This window comes from Catharus ustulatus, chromosome 2 (genome assembly GCF_009819885.2).
Source record: "Catharus ustulatus isolate bCatUst1 chromosome 2, bCatUst1.pri.v2, whole genome shotgun sequence".
Taxonomy (NCBI): domain Eukaryota; kingdom Metazoa; phylum Chordata; class Aves; order Passeriformes; family Turdidae; genus Catharus; species Catharus ustulatus.
In genome coordinates this window covers 36,279,668-36,298,570 of record NC_046222.1, presented here as the reverse complement: position 1 = coordinate 36,298,570, position 18,903 = coordinate 36,279,668, and the positions used below count along the sequence as shown (strand labels likewise).

At 37.1% G+C, this 18,903-nt stretch overlaps 1 protein-coding gene across 23 annotated transcripts in view; it reads right to left on the bottom strand.

The window, feature by feature from the left end:
* The window catches only part of DLG2 (discs large MAGUK scaffold protein 2), a 1,022,753-nt gene that overhangs the window by 277,099 nt on the left and 726,751 nt on the right, over positions 1–18,903 (bottom strand). For all 23 annotated transcript variants that reach the window (XM_033052881.2, XM_033052884.2, XM_033052883.2 and 20 more), the window contains 2 exons: positions 12,174–12,310; positions 3,253–3,397 (listed from right to left, as the gene is read on the bottom strand). In XM_033052881.2, coding sequence (XP_032908772.1) covers positions 3,253–3,397; positions 12,174–12,310 — 282 coding nt within the window. The remainder of the gene's footprint in view (positions 1–3,252; positions 3,398–12,173; positions 12,311–18,903) is intronic.

The following is an 18,903-nucleotide window of genomic DNA, read 5'->3' as shown; positions in this document are numbered from 1 at the left end:
TCACCCGGAGTGCCAGGGAACTCCTGGAGCAGCGGGGCCCCGGGGACGTTGCATGGATCAGCAGCGGACATAGCTCAGTCCCGGGGACGCTCCATGGAGCAGCAGTGGGCATAGCCCGGCCCTGGTGACGCTGCATGGAGCGGTGGTTGGTATGCCCCGGCCCCGGGGACGCTGCACACAGCGGCGGCGGGCATAGCCTGGCCCCACCGGGTACAGGCGGGCCTGAGGGCCCATGGCTGCCGGGTTGAGGTGGAGCCTCAGCCAGCAAACGCGCGGGGGGAGCTGGGGGTGGAGCCTCACTGCAAAAAAAAAAATGTGCGTCTTATAGTCTGGTGCGTCTTATATGATCTACAAAGTTGCAAAATTTGCCGACTCCCGGCGGGTGCGCCTTATAGTCCGGTGCGCCTTATGGTCGTGAAATTACTGCAATTAGGAAAGAATGAGATTAAAAGCACTCTTTTTTTGCTCCAGTGTGCAGTAATGGGAGTAATATAGTAAGAACTCAATGTAGCATAAGAGTAGGAATTTTATATGTGGGAAGAATTATGTATAAATTCTAAGCTGTGATTTACTTAAGGTGCCCAAATCCCCAGTATAACTGAAATTACACTATCAACATAGATGGTATTTAGACCATGGTAAATCTGTATACTTAAAATAGAAAATAGATGCAAATCTCTTACATATTAATGATTAATGATGAAAGTTACAGTACTGTCTTGTCTGTTTATACATTGGGTTTGCAGGTTTTGTTGTTTGTGTGCTTTCTGCTATTCTGAAATTATCTGGGACATTTATGACTGGAGAGATGCACCAATAGTTGTATTCTATCTCTAGTTAATTTAATTAGAAAAAGAAATGATAAATACAAAAAGCAATGTTACATGCTTCTGCAGTGAGCTGTGATTAATTTTCTCATGAGAAGATGACAGCTAAACTTTCTAGTATTAGTTTCAGTCTTTTTTTTTCAGATGCTGAGATAAAGAATGCTTCAAAGCAAAATCTCTCTACAGGGAAAGGCCATTATGCATCCTGAAATACTCTGAACATGTAGGTATAATGAAAGGTTCCCTGAGGATAAATGAATCTGTATGCACCAACAGCTTGGGAAGGGTTACTGCAAATCTTTTCAACCTTTACTCTCCCACTGGAATTGTTTTTGTCTTCTCATATGCTGCTGATCTATAATCTGACATATTAAAACACACTGTTTTAGAACTGCAAAATTATTATTTTGAAAGTATTACAAAGCTAGAGATTGGATAGGGACATTTAGCACTTTTACTTCCTGGGCTTTTCTAAGACCCAGACCAGGTTGCTACTGAACAACATGGTTGCCATCTGTCATAACATTTGCTAACTAAATAGGCATCCTCAGCACGGCTGAGCATACCACTGACATGCATGTTACAAAACCTTCCCTTCTGTTTCCATGGAGCAGATTGAATAAGGGGGAATTTGGGATATTTAGCTTTTCCTTCTTTGTCAGTCCACAATAGCAACACTGCAGAAGTGCAGAAAAATTTAAATCCTTAGTATTCACTGGCCTCGGTAAATTTTCCAACCCTGAATGTGCCTTAAGTGCCCTCAGAATTACTAGCAGGAAGTCAAGATGGGTATAGATCAATTACTGAAGCTCTTGTCAAAAATTATATTTCCATCCAGTTGTTAGATGTTGCAGTTGGTCCCTGTTGGTAGTTGAACCCCAGGCAGACAGTTTTTAATGAACAACTAATGAAGAAAGGGAATTTTCAGTAATGAGTTGTTTAGACTAATGGGTACCAGTGGTATAGAGACTGCAGTTGAAATGTTAAGACTGCTGTGAATGACAAGGGAATGGAAATGCCTGGGTATGGACACCAGGAGGACTGGCAGAAGGGGCATAAGAATGGCATGTATTGATAAAGCTGTATTCATCAATAAATCATCAATACTCAGTACAATTACATGCAACTTGCCAGGAAAGCCTACACCCAAACTAAAACAAATATTCAAGCCATTAAGAGACGGTGATGAGAGATAAAGACTAGGTTGGAGCCTAGGACACTCAGATAAGGAGACAGCAGAGATGTAAATAAATCCTAAAGACATGCAGAGTAGGGACAGATGGCAGAGACAGAAGATCCTTATTGCTGTCGTCTCCTTAAGAGTACAAAAAGCACTCCAGCAAGGAGGTTGTCAACAGAAAATCTATATCTATATGATAAAGACTCCACAGCCAGCCACCAACCTTTGTACATGGTCACCTCAGGGAGTCCTGGGGATGCACATCTTTCTACCTGAGTGCTGGACATGAGCCTAGCTGCTTTTGAGTGCAGGGATACGACAGCCTTATTGAAATCAGTTTGTTTTAAAATGAGGTCATCTTCCCTTCCTATGGGATACTTCACTGACTTTTACCACATTTAAAAAAAAAAAAATTCCTACAACAGAGTGTGCCTTCAATGCAAGGACAAATAAGGGCTTGGTCCTCTACAAAAAAACCCAGGCAGTTATAAAGTTAATGGATAGACCGAGAATAAAGCAAAGTGGACCAATGATTTATGAATTCTTCACTATCAGAGTAATGAGGCACTGGAACAGAGAAGCCATGCATATGCCATCCCTGGCAGTGCTGAAGGCCAGGCTGGATGGGGCTCTGAGCAACCTGGTCTAGTGGAAGGTGTCCCTGCCAATGGCAGGGGGACTTTAACTAGATGGTCTTTAAGGTCTCTTTCAACCCAAACCATTCTGCATCTTCATGAATTGGCAAAAAATAGGTAAATTTTTGTAAGTGGAGCAGTGATTTTTACATTCCAGTAAAATACTTTATTCAAATATGAGATATATTTGCCTCAGGCTTCTACTAAGTTTGTACAAGATGGTTTGCTGCTTGTTCCAATTTTTCAGTGGACAGAGGACTCCAGGCTACAAATCTAATCATATTTCAAAATGCATTTGCATATACTTATTGCTGTAATCTTCACAAGAGTTACAGTTCAGTCTGATCACCTGGACAATGGCTAATTGGAACCAGCACAGCCATGTATTTTCTACATTGCTACTTTTTCTGGAAAAATACTTTAGCAGAGTTAAATTATTTGCAATATTTCTTGAGTGTAGCATACCTAGGTGGCAATAAACATTTCATTTTTGTAGCCTTCCAAGCTGTTTCATAAACTTTAATGGGGTACTTTGAACAAGCTATGAAAAAATACAATCATCTGACAAACTGAAATATCTGTTGTAAAATAAGTTGCAGAAGTAACTTACAGTGAGTAATATCTGGTGGGCCATATGGATCTGTCATGTAAATGGTGGTGGGCTTTCCAACTTTCAGATACACTACATCTGATGTGTTCTTCAGTATTGCTACTGCCTCTTCATGGGTAACTTCTTCTAAACTGTAGTTATTTACCTTAGAGGAAAAATCAGAAAGGTGAGTTGAAATGCAGAAATAGACACAAAAATGACACATCCTCGCAGTTCTCAAAATGTTTTGAACATTGCTGTAAATGAAGAACACTAACAATCATAGAAGCAACACTACTGCAGGGTAGGAAACACACTTTTCTTAGCACATGCATATTCAAAGACTGATGTAGCAACACTGATACACAGAATCAAAATGGGTGAAGGCACTCGTTTTTCACAATAGAAAAGTCCTTTGTGATGTTCTGGTAGCGCTATAATTGCTAATATAAAATCATATTTAATAATAAATTAATAGCACACATCAGTTACAGAAACTGTCAACATTATGTGACCTAACAAAATAAACTTCCTAATTCATTTCTTACCCACCATAGCTGGGACCTCAGAAATACCCAATACATCCAAATCTTTCCATCATTGGTAAGACATTGACCACTGAAATAAGGAGAGGTAAAAAATAGCATATGGAATACCTGTGAGGTGCAGGAGTAGAAAAAGGGCAGTTTGGGATGTATTTTTTCATTGTGAAAGTCTGTCACTTTCCTGGAAGCACGGGAAAAAGACTTTGAAAAACAAAGATAATGTAATGCTAGTTCAATGCTTTTCTTAGAAAAGAAAAACACTTAAGGATGGATAAGAGTGGAAGACTACAGATAAAATAGGGAAGGAAATGGTGGCAGTAAGCTTTGCCTATTTAAGCTTTACTCCCACAGAAAGAAAATCCAAAGAAAAGTATCAGAAGTGGTTTATTGCAGAGGCATATAACATTTATTGACATACAAATCCACTGTACTCACAGAATGTCAACAATAGGTTGTCCTCCTATAAACAGAACCTGAATGTTCCCTGCCACAAAATGTATAAACCTCCTGAATGGAGAAATTATAGGATAGAGGAAAAAAGAAAAGGGTGTGCATCAAGGTTTCAGACATGTGGCATAAGACAAGAGAAAAAACAGATTCACAGAACACCTTGAGTTGGAAGGAACCCAGTACTGCCTGAAACTGAACCATGTTACTACAAGAATTGTCCAGCTGCTCCTCGAATTCTGGCAGACTTGGTGCTGTGACCACTTCCCTGGGGAGCCTGTTCCACTGACCTACATTTCACAGTGAATGTTGTATATGGAACATTTTACTGTCATTTAAATTGCCATCCTCCAACTTCCACAGTTTCTGCAAGGATTCCTTTTAAAGATTATGCAAGATGGAAGCAGAATTCCCTCCTCACTATAGCATAACACAACAGTAAATCGCAGAAAAAAATATATTCTTTCTTGGGAATTTAGTATCAATAAATTATCAGAAACTTGAACATGACAATAAGCAACAGTCAAAGGGTTTGCCAATTGGAAAGAAATCCAGCTATTACAAATCACTGGAGGACTCTTCACATCCAGACGATTTCATCAGCACCAAGAAAAAATGATTGCTGTTGGACAGTATTGCTGAATGCAAGGATTCTGTCTAAACTTTTTTCATTGTATAATTCTCAGACTTAGTTTTAAGGGTTATTAAAAGAGACAATTGCAGGTATATTATGGTAATTTGACAGGAAGAGCAGTGATAGAGCCTCGCACTCAGAAGGGAGCTGCTGACAGGGTATGCTGTATTTTGACAGGTCTTCTATTTAAATAAAAATCTTATACCTGACTTCTGCAAATTTCTACATCTTTCTTTGTTATGAAGAGCAATAATTTACATATATCTTTAATAAATAAATGTCTTAAATAGGCTGGCATGAAGAAGTGATTAAAATAATGCCTTTCTTGTTTAGGCATTTCAAAACTGCCAGACATTTCAGATTCACACATCTTAGAAAGATGACCACAAGGTTATCCTTTACCTCTTCTCCTTTCCCACGCTGTCTGTATATTGTATCTACCTTCTTGTGTTTCATCCTATGTTTTTTTTGAAGTAGATAAAATCTCACATAACCTCACCCATTATACAGTTGCTGTAAAAAATGTTCTCAGTCAAAAAAAAAGACACAAAATGAAATATCTTAGAACATTCTGGATTTTAACTTTCTCGTCTTTTTAAAGTGAATAAAAAAACCATTATGACACAAATTTACTTGATCTAACTTTTTTTCAAAGGTGTTGGTTTTTGTTGGTTTTTTTTGGTGTATTTAGCTGATAAAAATCCATCACACAAGATAGCTGGATGTTACAGTTCTGCAGTAAAGAAGACAAAAGGCCATTTTAGAAAGTAAAGTATGATACATAAAAAACATATTATGGCAGGTCCTGTGTCTTCTCTCTGACAATAACATTATGGGGCATGTGTTTTACCAACACTGTACAAATTACTGAAACCTGGAAGTGAAGACTTTAGGAGTCCAATCAATTCTAAACTAAGATTTAGGGTCTGTGCAGTTCAGCATTATGTTTATACACTTAAAGATCCTAGAGTTCATGGCAAAGTTTATGTAAAATAATTTTGTCCTGGACTGCTCAGTTCTCAGTAAACAGAGAAATAAAGTCTCAATGTACATCAAGAGAAAACAAACAAACAAACAAACTTGTTGATTCATTCACAAAAATGAAGATCTTCAGTGGTGCCAGATGGTCTCTTTCAAGTAGGATGTCTTTGAGAAGGAGATAAGATCACCTTCCTTGCCATTCGCCAGCATCAGCTCAGACTTGCACTTCCAGGTTTCTTTCAGAAGGCAGTCCTTGCTTTGGATCTCCAATTCCTATTAATAATCCTGTGTGCATGTATTAATATATTTTCTACTTTTTTATCATAAAACAATGATCACAAATAAAGTTATCTGTATGTATTCTGATATACAAAAAACTTGAATATTTAGAAGAATTAAATTGTTCAGTCTCCCAGATATTATTGCAAGATGACTGCAGTATGTATTTTTTTTTGTAAGGGAATTTCTGGATATAAATTCCTTGAAGCATTGTACATTGATGATAATAATTGGAAATATGATATTGCAGTTGACTTTTATGTTGCGATTTATGCCAAGAGAGACTATTTCTGGAGCTATGTCTTCCATAAAAGTCTATCTTAACAGAATTTTAAGTACTAGACCTGAGTTTTTGGTGGTTTGGCCCAATAAATGCATAATAGCAAAGCTTTACTTCCTCCTGTAGAGATAACCTTATATATTTTTGCATATAGCTTGCAAAACCGGGGTTGAGTTAGAGGTAAAGAAGATAAAGAGTGGGAGAGGCACACAAAGTAAAAAATCAAAGTGTATATAGCATGCAATTCTCTGAGAGGCTGAATTTTAATTCAGAAGGGCTGACTTAATTCTGAGTGGGTAGAATGGGTACTGCATGCCAGCTTTCTGGATCTAAGAAGCCAATTTAAGTAGGAATTAATTAAGGGGGAAAAACCCTTAAGGCAAATGCTAAAAAAGATATTTATCTGAGTGGTCAGTTTAGTCACAAAGTTGTATATTTGAGACAAAAAAGGCTGTGACAGCAGCCAAAGGATAGAAATCAGAATGAAAAAAGGCATGGAATAAGTGGGGTTTCTCTAATGGGAAAAGTTTCATGCAGTGAAAATTTAAAAATGCAAACAGCATCTAAAGAAAAAAAATAGGAAAGCTTTTTCTTTAAATAGAAAGCATGTGATATAAAACATACTGGCAACATGAGAAACAAATAAGGGAAAGAAATAAAATAGCAATAGAGAAAGAAATTAAAGATGCAAGTCCAATCAAAGAAGCTATTTGAGTGATGGGGGAAATCAATAAGAAATGATGGCAAAGAGATATAAAAAGACTGGGTTTTTTTTTCCTAAATAGCATAATCAGGGCAATGAAGTATAAACCTAACCAAGAATATTTTATTTGGAAGCTTTCCTAGATTCATATTAAAAATCAAAAGCCTCAAAAAACATCTAGAAAATCTTAGAATCCCCAAAATGGCTGTACAAGTGCTCTAAAGAATAATTCCATTCAGAACAATATAAGCTGATATGAGAATAAGAGCTCAAGAGGAATAAGTCTGTCTTATTTAATTTTCCTTTTTTAAAGGGGATTCATTCATTTCCTCTATTGATTTAGGCTAAGAAAGATTTGATTCACTCATTGAATGAGACAAAGGGGTGATCTTTACCTTACCAGTGGTAATGTTTGCTTTTCTGTAATAGTTGACTTTTCATTCAGTGGATTTTCCTGGGTGAACATTTGCCAGCAAACACCTGCAGCCTGCCAGCTGTAAATCTAGCATGCTGATGGCCTTTTTCAAAACTCACTCATTTAAAAGGCTGCAAAAAGTGAAAGTCTTTCCAGTGCTGAACACTAATCATTTGTACAAAGGATATAAATCTGTTTGCACTAATTAAGCAGTTACAATCCCATGGACTTGTGAGTTAGTTGCACAAGCGCTGGGCTGTCTTCTAAAAAGAGGATCCCACAAAGACAGCCAAAATCACTTTAAAAGAACACCTCTGATCAGAACCAAATGCTAGTCGAGATGTAGCTTGAATGACATGCTCTGATTTTAGGCACTTTAATACAAATGTGATCCTGCATTCACACACAATCTGAAAGAAACAGATACTGTCAGGGGACCCTAATCAGGAACACATCAACAATCGCACAATCACAACCCCACTGCAGTCCTATGAAATTACCAGAATATAATACTTTTTTTCAGAAAGCAAGCATAGATTTCTGAATAGGAAAGTAACTCCTGTTTCTTTCTCCTGTTTTCACCAAGAAAACAGACTCAAATCTCTTATTATGTACAATCACTGATCTCTGTGACTACATGGGCCACGAAGCAACAGGATATGGCTCAAACATGCAAGGGTATTTTGGCATACGAGACATATTTTAGAAAACCTAATAGTTATAAAAGACAGATATTAATTTAATTTTTCCTTTAAATACTAATGATTTTACTATTTTCCCTGAAAAATTTCATGCTTCTAGCTATTAGTGTTATGTACTAGTAAAAAACTAGTACCAATTTTATGCTGACTTCCCATGTATTCATTCTGTAGATAAAAACTCGTGTAAAGTATGATGAAGGCATGAGATTTTAAAAAAGTAATTATTATCTGAGCTGTAATAACTAAAACAATTTTCAGCTTTTCCTGATCATCATCAGCAGCGACCTTGAAGAGGTGAGATGTGCATCATGTTTGTAGGTGACACTTCATTTCACTGTGAGATACTTGAAGGCAGGGCTGCCATAGACTGGAAGAAGGGCCTGAAGAAGACTTTATGATGTTCAGTAGGAAGAAACAGTAAATGCTGCCCCTGTCACAGGCTAACTCCCATCAATAGCACAGGCTGGGCACTGACAGCCTGGCAGCATCTCTATGGAAAACTGCTTGGGGGTCCTGATGGATGGCAAGCTGGGCATGAGCCAGCTGTGTGTCCTGGTAGCAAAGAGGTCAACAGAATCCTGGGCTGGATGAGCAGGAGTAGAGGCTGGGGAATGAGCAAAGGATTATTCCCCAATAGTTCACACTCTTTAACCTGTACCTAGAAACTGTGTTCAATTGTGGTTCCTGTACTACAAGAAAAATAACAAAAGGAGGCAAGTTGAGAGGTGTGTTGCTGGGATGGTTGGGGATGGAGCACTGACCTGCTGAGGAGAAAATGGGGAATCTTGGCATTTTCAGCCTGGAGAAAGGGGTTCATCCGAGGAAAAATAATAACAGAGCCCTAGTGCTTATAGGAAGATCATCAAGGCAAAGGCGATGCTTTTTCAGAGTCACTTGTGGCAACAGCATGAGTAAGAGCAGGCACATGTTGAAACAAGAGAGGGTCAGGTTATCAGGAGAAGTATTTTCCTCAAGAGGACAGCTGAGCTATGGAATGGGTTTCCTAGAAAGGCTCTGCAACCTCCATGCTTGGAGATTTTTGAGATGCAATGGATAAAACTCTGAGCAACGTTTTCTGGCCCTACAGCTGATCCTGAATGATCATGGTGGTCTGTAATGCTCTTTATTGTGGTTTGCTTTTGTTCCTTTCCACTGCAAAGGGACTCTCACCCACTGCTTGCTGCTGGCATTACTACCAGCAGAAGGAGACATTACCACAGGCATTACCACCAGAATACAGTGAGGAAGTATTTTTCTCCTAGCTTTAAGTCTTCAGAGAAGATCTCCGGTCTTTTCCTTTCATATATACCTAAAAAAACCATTCAGTTTTTGGTTTAAACACTCAAGCTTTCACCAGTAATGTTCCAAATGTGTATCTCGAGATTATTGTACAATGGAGCATTTTCCTGTGCAAGTGCTCATGTTAGTAAGTTTTAAGTGCTTAGTGCCACAGAAACATAACTGCATAATATGCTCTTGTACAGATTTCACAATAACCACAAGGTATTATTCACATAATACATCTTCTAAAATGCTTAACACATTATGTGCAATCTGCATTTAATAACAGCAGGGTCCTCAAGCTGCAAAATGCTCAGGCGGTCCCTTCTTGTCTTACATTTCAATATTAGTTTTTATTTTGCATCTACACTTTCATTACATCTTAAATTTATATTAATTTGATTTGCACTTTCTTTGGGATCTGCAAGCATTTCACACAAAATTATCAGAACATAGATGCAAAAATTTTAAAAGCTCCCCAGCAGCTACTGAGAATTCCAGAAGGATTACAAATTCTTTTAAATTATATAGAGGATGATGGAAAAAAACAAAGATCAAGGAAGGATTCACTACTGAGAAGGAAAAAACAAAAAAGAGGAACTGTTCAAATGTATAATCAGTAAGAAATCAGTGAAGAAGTAGGACTGTATAGATGACAAGGGTAATATTGTGGTGAAACACTGCTGAAAGAAAGTGATTAATTTTTTCACTTACTATTCATATAGGAGCATGAAGTTAATGCCATGAACTGACAGATAATTCACAAATTAGGACAGAAAAATACTGAAGGTAGAGAAGTTATAAACAAATCAGAGAGTCATGTTGGAGAGAAGCAAGAAACATGGCTGCAATCTGCATGAATTTTAGAAACAGATTTTGAACTTGCAAACATATCTCCAAATACATAGCGAAAACAGTACACAAAGAGTAACCTGACTAGTATTTCTTATGTAACAATAAAAAGCCTGGTCTGGAAGTGCATAACTAGAGGAGAGCAATACTTGGAATGGTTTTATTTTGCCCATTTAACATACAGTGATAAAAGGAGACAACACTTAGCAAAGAAACAGTCCAGATTGAAAGGAAAGAACAAAGACATCAAACATAATGCAAATGATCTCTGCTCATTTCCAGAAGTATAAACTTGTCACAGTGAAGAAACATCCATATCTCACTGCTGAATCACAGGTTGAAGACTGAGATACTTAATAGACTACTCCCATAAAAATCTGAAAAGAATTAGTTTATGCACAGTGGTATATAAAATATTTCTATTTAAATTAATTCAGATTAAATTACACTGGAGAGGCTGAATGTGGGGTGTTTGCATCTATTTGATTTCCATATATATATATATATATATATATGTATATATATATATTTTTTTTTTTTTAATACTTCATGAATTGGAAGAAATTAATAGTCAAGTGAAAGCTGCAAGAAATTCTCACCAGGGTAAAAAGCAACAAACAACAGCTGAACAGAAGCACATTTGCAACAAGTTGCAAAACAAATAAAATGTAAATTTGGCAAATAAAAATATACATTTCTGCACCAAAATAAGCCAAAACTTCATTATCCAACAGTGACTTTAATTTCACTTTGCTGCAATTGTGCAAAGAAAAAATGCCAAAGAAATTTTGAGTTCAAGTTTCATTTTTCTCTGCTTTTGCTTAAGCTGTTTTATCTATCCATCTGGGTTAATTAAAAAAGACAAAGAGTCACAAACCCAGAAATCAAGTGCCTTTCCAGTTCTGTATAGTACTCTGTATAAAATTAATGGTCATCTTCATATATGACTGGAACATAGTGTCCCCAGCCAAATAAAGAAAACCTCAATTAGGCACAGCTTCACTGGCAGCAAAAAAGGTCGAGGCAATTTTTTACTACTCAAATACCACATCACAAAACAAGACTAATGCAGTACAAGTTTTTTTCATTCCATTTACTAAAAAAATATTTCTCTACCTGCTAAAATCTATGCAAATGCATTGACACGAATACAACTTGACACAGATTAACTTGTGCTGATTCACCAGGGTCAGGATTTCCCCCTCAATGTTGAATTAAACAAACTCTGTGAGTGGGAAAGCACTATTGAGAAATAACAATGAACCAGCACAGCACACAGCAGGAAGATTTTCCTGAATTGATTTTCATCAGAAGAATACACTTCCTCAAGGGAAAATGTGGAAAATGTTTGGGGTTTCTTTAACATCTATATGGAACATTTACATAAAGTATTCCTGTCAGTAGTCCACTGACAGTTGCTACATGGGACTCAGTTATTGGTGTGTTTTGACATCTTTCAATTTGCTTACAACAAACAGTAGAATCAGTATTACCTTAACAAACAGTTTGTCTAAAATCTTTTAAGTTTCATGGTGCATTTCGACTTGTTGCTTATGTGCATAATACATTTATTCTCTTCTCTGTAAAAGGTTTGTCAAAGTAATATAATACACTGCCTTCATAAAATGCTAATTTTCCAAAGGAATTTTTTTTTAACTTCAGTCTCAGAAAAAAATTTTTAAAAATGGCTAAAATTAAGATAATGGAAATATAATTATTATAGCAGTTGTTTTGGTTAACTCCAGAAAGATGTATGGTGAATGAAAGTCCTTATATGAAACAATTTTCAGCCAAATAAATGGGATTAAAATTTGTCATACTTACCATAAGAAGTCTATCTCCAACCTGCAATCTCCCATCTTTTTGTGCAGCTCCCCCATCAATAATCTTGGTGACATAAATGCTGTTGTCCCCAGGGATGTGTTGGTTTCCCACCCCTCCTGCAATACTGAATCCTAGACCTGTAAAAGATATTGTAAGCAAAACATTAGCAATACAACATATAACATTAAAGAGAAGTGGAAGAGTAGCATATACAATGTAAACTTTGAGTATTTTTTACAGAAATACAAGTAACATACTCTTTCACTTTCCCTGAAAGGTTAGGGACAGAACTAAAGTAAGGAAATTCCTTGCTATTTGCAATTACAGAAAGGTAGAGACAAACAGAATTGAGCCAGTGATGATTCTATACACCCTCCTCACTGGGGTCCAGTCCAGCCTACATCAAGAAGTTATGGCTCAGCTTTTTCAGCTGACCAGCATTAAACCACCAAAACTTAAGAGTTTATTTTGTTAAATATTGCTATAAAATACATCACCATCTATCAGAAGAAAATAAAAGGCGTTCTGATTGTCCACAAAATTTGAAAAACACTTGGAAAGGTCTAGCACAGGTTTTGCAAGTTCACGTAGTACCACAGTGAAGGGTTGGTGAAAGTAAGAGAGAAAAGGTGTAGATGTTTGATTTAAAGTGTGGGGTTTTTTCTAGGACACAAATCTGTGGATATGGATACATAAAGTAAGAAAGCAATAGCCCTTTGTAAATATATAACTTCTATTCAGTGATCTGTGAAATTCCTAGATAAACACTCAAAGACCCAAACTCTGGAACAATGTCAGGAATACATTCCAGTATGATTCAAGAAAAGGAAGACAAAATAAATAGATGATGGTGGAACAAAAAAAAGACAGTTTCCCCCTTTTCCCCTATTCCAGAGAATATTTCTTATCCTTTGACACATTGCACATACAAGCAAATAATTGCTTTAATTTTTAGTAACATTTTTACCTCTCAATCAAAGAAAAGACAGAAATCACTGTGCTTGATTTCTATAAAGTTAACTTCATACAGCGAATTTTTCAGAGATTATGTAGCTAATGGGAACTGCCATCTGAACAGAGAAGCTGTTTCTGACAATATCCTTCTTAGATTATTGCTCCAACTAGAGATTTCTCTTTCAGCTGTACAGAAAAACAGTTATATCTATTTAGAGAGTAATCACTGGTTTCATCTATGAAATCTATGCTGTTCACTCATTCCTAAAAGAAACATGTTGGTAATTGCTGTAGCCTGAGCAGTAAAATGCAGCAGTAAAAAGTGTGTTGCCTGAAATCTGGCATTTCATCACAAACTCAAAAGGGAGACTGCTTGGGCAATAAAAATTAAGGGACAGTGTATATTTAATACACACAACATTTTCAGCAGACGTGTGAGTACAAAGATAAGGGAGGTTTTGAGTGAACGAAATATTTTATTTCCCCCCCCCCCACATTATTTTAATTTGATCATTATTTTAGCTTCAAAAAGGTCAGATACTTAATGGATGACTTAATGGATAGTGCCAAACCAGTAATATACAAAAAGAAACCTTTGAATTTATATCTCAAATTGAAACACTACTTAATTAATTGACTATTAACAATACACATGAAGTTAATTCAGAAGTATGGGGTAATTAAAATAAAGCTTTATTGAATTTCCAGCTAAAGCTGGCAATCACTCTTACTATTTACGTGCTACTGTTACTACAAGGATAAAAAGATTATGATTTTTTCAGCAGGGAAGAATTTTTCCTGGCACTGCTAACAAAGAAGAGAAAAGATACTCTAATAAAGCATAACAAATTGAAATTTTCTTTAAAACACTAGTTATGGACAAGGAACAATGATTGAATAATATTATATCTTGGTGACATAATTATAATCAATTGTAATTGCCCAACACAAATATAAGCCCATCTGTATAGGCTTCTACCAGTAAAGATCTGAGAGTATTCCAGAAAGCTGGTGGGAGCAAATGAGTTGGCCAGACCTCAGCCAGAGGACTTTCTTCAGCTCCACTGCTCACCTGGGGCATGACCTTGGGAAGATGAGGCTGTGGCACACTTCCATCCCCTCCTCTCCCCTCTACTGATACTCTGTGTAAAGGATGAGGTGATTGCTGCACACACAACTGGTCTGTACTCTACACAAAGTGAGTCCTAATTCAGCCTGGTCCTGCTGCAATACAAGCAATAGCCAAGACAATCACTTGAAACTCCTGCAGTGCAGAGTGAGGTGCTTGGCTTGCTGTTTGCATGGTTGTAGCACACTGGATGTGTGAAACCATAAAACAAAAGAACACTAACACAGGCTGCTCCCATTACAAAAGTGAAGCTTACAATAATGAAAGGAGTAACTCTTTCTACTACAGTCTACATAAAATTTAGATGTGATACAATGTGTGGGGCTACATTGTGTTTGTAAGCAGGGTCTGACTTTGGGCATCCAAAAACCAGCAGAGATTATAGAAAGGTTTAGAAGAGCAGAACAAAATGGGGTAATACTGTGGGGAGCAAAGGGAAAGTGGGTAGGAAAGAAAACTGATGAAGAGAAGAATTTTCCATGTCAGTCAATAATGACTTACTTTCATTCCTTAATCATACTTGCCTTCTTAAAAAGATTTCTTAGAAAGAGCAGGGGATGGAATAATGGCCCATTTAATTTTATTTAAATTACTTCTGCTAATTACTAGGGCACATGGAAAGTACACCACATGAAAACTTTTGGTAGGATTCATATGACCAAATGACATCAGACAGCTATGCTTATCATTTATACTACCCGTACGATAAATGAAAATTCATTAAGAGCTTTTAGAGTATGATTCATCTCATCTCAGCAAGACATCTGAAAGAGATGAGGTGAATCACACTTTTGGTTTCTAAAAGGCTAGGGTCTGGATGTGGGAAGAGGTGAGTGGGAAGATCAGTGCTATGAAAGCTCACAATCTGAGTTCATTTAGCAGTGAGGGTTTCTGTTTGAAGACTTCAGAAAGGTTTGCTCAACCATGGTGTGCATCCCTGGTCACTCACTACATCAAGTTAGTGTCATATCAGATTCTTACTCTGTTTTAAAAGCAGAGAAGCGTTCAAACAAGTGGGAAGAATGGAACAAAGTACGTTTTCTAAATGGTATTTTTCATTGTTCCATTGAATTAAACCCCTCTCTAAATAAAAGAGTATATTTAATTACAGAACCTTTTTCTTGTTGAATCCTTTGTTAGGAAAACATTTCCATCAGAACACAGAAGATCAGGAGTTGATCACTTCTTCCTGGCTGATGTGTGATCTGCTTCACAGAAACAGTTGATCTTGGACAGAACGCACTAATTCCTCACAACAGGAATTAGATGCAGGATAAATTCAGAATGACGTTGAGGAAGAAATGTTTTATGATGAGGGTGGTGAGGCACTGCCACAGGTTGCCCTGAAAGCTGTGGATGCCCCATCCCTGGAAATGTTGAATGGGGTCTTGAGCAACCTGGTCTAGTGAGTAACAGGGTTGAAACCTTAAGATCCCTTCCAACCCAAACCATTCCACATTTCTATGGTTCAGTGAAGAAGAGACTACTTCAAGAGGGGAAAAAAGAACAAACTGGATTTAATACTGGTACACATCCAAGTACCACTCATTCAAAATCACTGAAGAGGACAGGCCCATATAGATTGACTCAATGTAAACTAGGAAAGTTGAGTCAAACCTAATTTTCTTCCATTTCCACTGGATATATGCTTGTAAAATCCATCTGCCTTTGGGCTCCACAAATGCCGATTTCTGATCCTGTGAATAAAAATGTGTAACAATCCCACGAAACAACACGTTTCTGGTATAAGAAAGAAGAAAAGGGACAGGGACAAAAGTTGTTCCAACAAAACTGGAAACTGCAGGAAAAAAATGCTACTATTAATAAGTCAAAGATTTTTTTGTCATATCTTTTCCTGGGACTCTTAGCAAGAACATGTTAAAATATTTAACTATTTACATATATTTTGCATTATTTTCCGTACCAGATACATATTTTAAATATATCACTATATTAGTAAAACAATATGCTATAATTACTTTTCTAGTAAAAGCAGGCTTGGAGGCTCCCCATATAATTAGTTCAGCAAAGTTGGACTAATAAATAATAATAATAGAAAATAATAAAACCCCTGTTTAAGACACAGGGGGTTAATAGCACTGCAGGCATACCACTTTGTAGTAACCAGAGAGGGAGCCTAAAAGATCAACTGCAGCTATGTAATGTCAGCTTTCTAATGAGAATTGAAGTTAAAGAAACTCAGTCAGAATGCCAAAAATGGATGCTGCATTTTGCTACATTATCCTACACAGAGAACCAAGCTGATTTTACATCAGCAGAGTGAGGATTTTTAAACACAAATACAACGTGAGTTTCACGGCTCCCAATAAGGGGAAGCCAAGGAAAGCAGCACTTAAGTCATAACCTTAAAATACAGTTAAGAAGTGTTTGCTTTTCAGGGAGTTAACCAAGACAGTGTGCTTTAAAGACATAAACCAGGTAATTCCTAATTCCTAGCCATACCACAGTATTTCTTACCTCATAACTGAACTGTGAGCAAGGACTTAATGAAACCACAACGGCATAGGACTTTAACAGAAATATTATCATATTAATAAATGAAATGTGAATGGGAGTAGGTATGTAAGCACTAGAAGACAGACCAAAGGTTAAAGAAATCATGTGTATTGACAGCACAGGGCATTCCAAGCAATAAATATCAAAATGAGTAATTTCTGTCAAGCCTGGACAGAATGTCTGGACTCTGTAAGACCACTGAACAGGTGTCTTGCCAGCAGCAGACCCTGTACCATAGCAGTGGGATGTTGGCAGCAAGACTGCACCATGCGACTTCTGTCATTCTCTTGCCTGTAAGCCAAACAGGGAACTAGATCACATTAATAAAAATGTGTGTTTACTAAATGAAAAAAAATCAGAAGAAAAGAAGCCACCTTGTGGATTAGAGACTGAAGAAAGGAGTATTCAATATAAAGGACCACCCATAACAACAGTAGACTCCTAGAGGGTATAAATAATTTATCAAAAAATCTGTCAGTTCATGATTGCCAAACAAGAGAAGGCCAAGAGGTCTGGTAAGTGTTTGATGTCCCATGTCCTTTGTGTCACACAGAGTGAGCCAGACCACCTCAGCACATGCACCCTGGGGGATGTGAATGAAACAGAGAGTGAATGAAATATATGACAGGAAGATCTCAAATGGTTAACCTATTCAGAGATTTAATGAGCAAATATCATTTCCCCTCCCTATACATTCTCTCATTGCTTTTTGCCACATTTATTTTCTAAAGGCATGAAAGAAATGGATTTGCTTCAGAGCACCGTGTGAATTCATATTTTAAGAAACTGTTTCATGCAGCAAAACAGAAAGTACTGCCAGGAAGGACCCCCAATAAGTTACCCCACCGAGGCCCTTCCCTGACACTGCAAGCCTGGCTGCTCCTGCAAATAAGGGAAAAGGCAATGAGCAACTCAAGCTGGGGCAGCTCCTGCCTTTCCAAGGGCCAGCATTTCTCCAACACAGCTACGAAAGATGTAGTTTGTTAAAATTGTCAAACTTGGAACAACAACACCCAATCCAGGGTCCTAATTAATCAAACTCCACTTGCAGGGAGGAAAGGAACATGGGTAATATAAAATGCTTTGACTGATAGAATGATTGACTTGTTTTGACAGGTACCACTGTTATGTCCAGTTTATATGAGTAAACAAACTATAAAAATGTTAATTATAAACAAAGGAGTACCAGGGAATGTCTCCCCATGTCCCTTGCTCAAGCCTCTTGTTGCCAGTTTCAGCTTTCCTGTAGGACACATATAACACATATTTACAATAACACCTCGCAACCACGGACATTTAATACGCTTGTTATAGCTGTGACTTATTACTATTGCTCATTATTGGTAAGAGATTCCTCTTTTATTTGGTGCATACAAAAAGAAAATACATCACAAAATAAAAATTAAAGTTTGTGTCACAATAATTATACAGTGTTACAAAGAGGGATCGGTCTTCCTCTACAGAGCTCTGTCTTTTTCATCCTATGAATCAGCTCTTGATAAACTATTAATCCCAAGTATATGAAGTCACTTTACCTCATCTCCTCCATGTTGTAGCAGTAGAGTCAAATATCAATTTATTTGAGTGAGTTCTTATAGCAATTCTTATGCCTGATGCATGTGACATCTTATGTCAGAAGGACTTATGTCATTAAAATTTGACTATATTCTGTTCTGTGGATGAAAAAGTCAATCTAAAGTACAGTATGATTCATAAAACTTTACTAACATTCATAACATATTTAAAAGCTGTCTAATTTCATTGTCATTGTTAATTCTTGTTTCAGACCCTGCTCCCAGATCACTTCAGAGGTCTCTTTTTGTAACTAACAATCGTATAATAGCCTAGACCATGAAGTCAGCCCAAGTCCCTGCACATCTAACACAGCACATTGTTATCTGGTGTTTCTTTCGAATGGCCTTGGGTTAAAAACTTCAAGCATCTTCCTTATTGTTGTGACATTTTCTTTCAGAAATATCTAGTGTTTCAGGTTATTTCCCAGATGAATGTCAGATAGAATAAAAATGATGCACAGTGCCAGTAGGTAAGAAGAATATTGTCCAAAACCACCTTACACAAAGTGAAAATTATTGTTCTCCTTATACTGTGTGGCATTATATATTTGTGCCT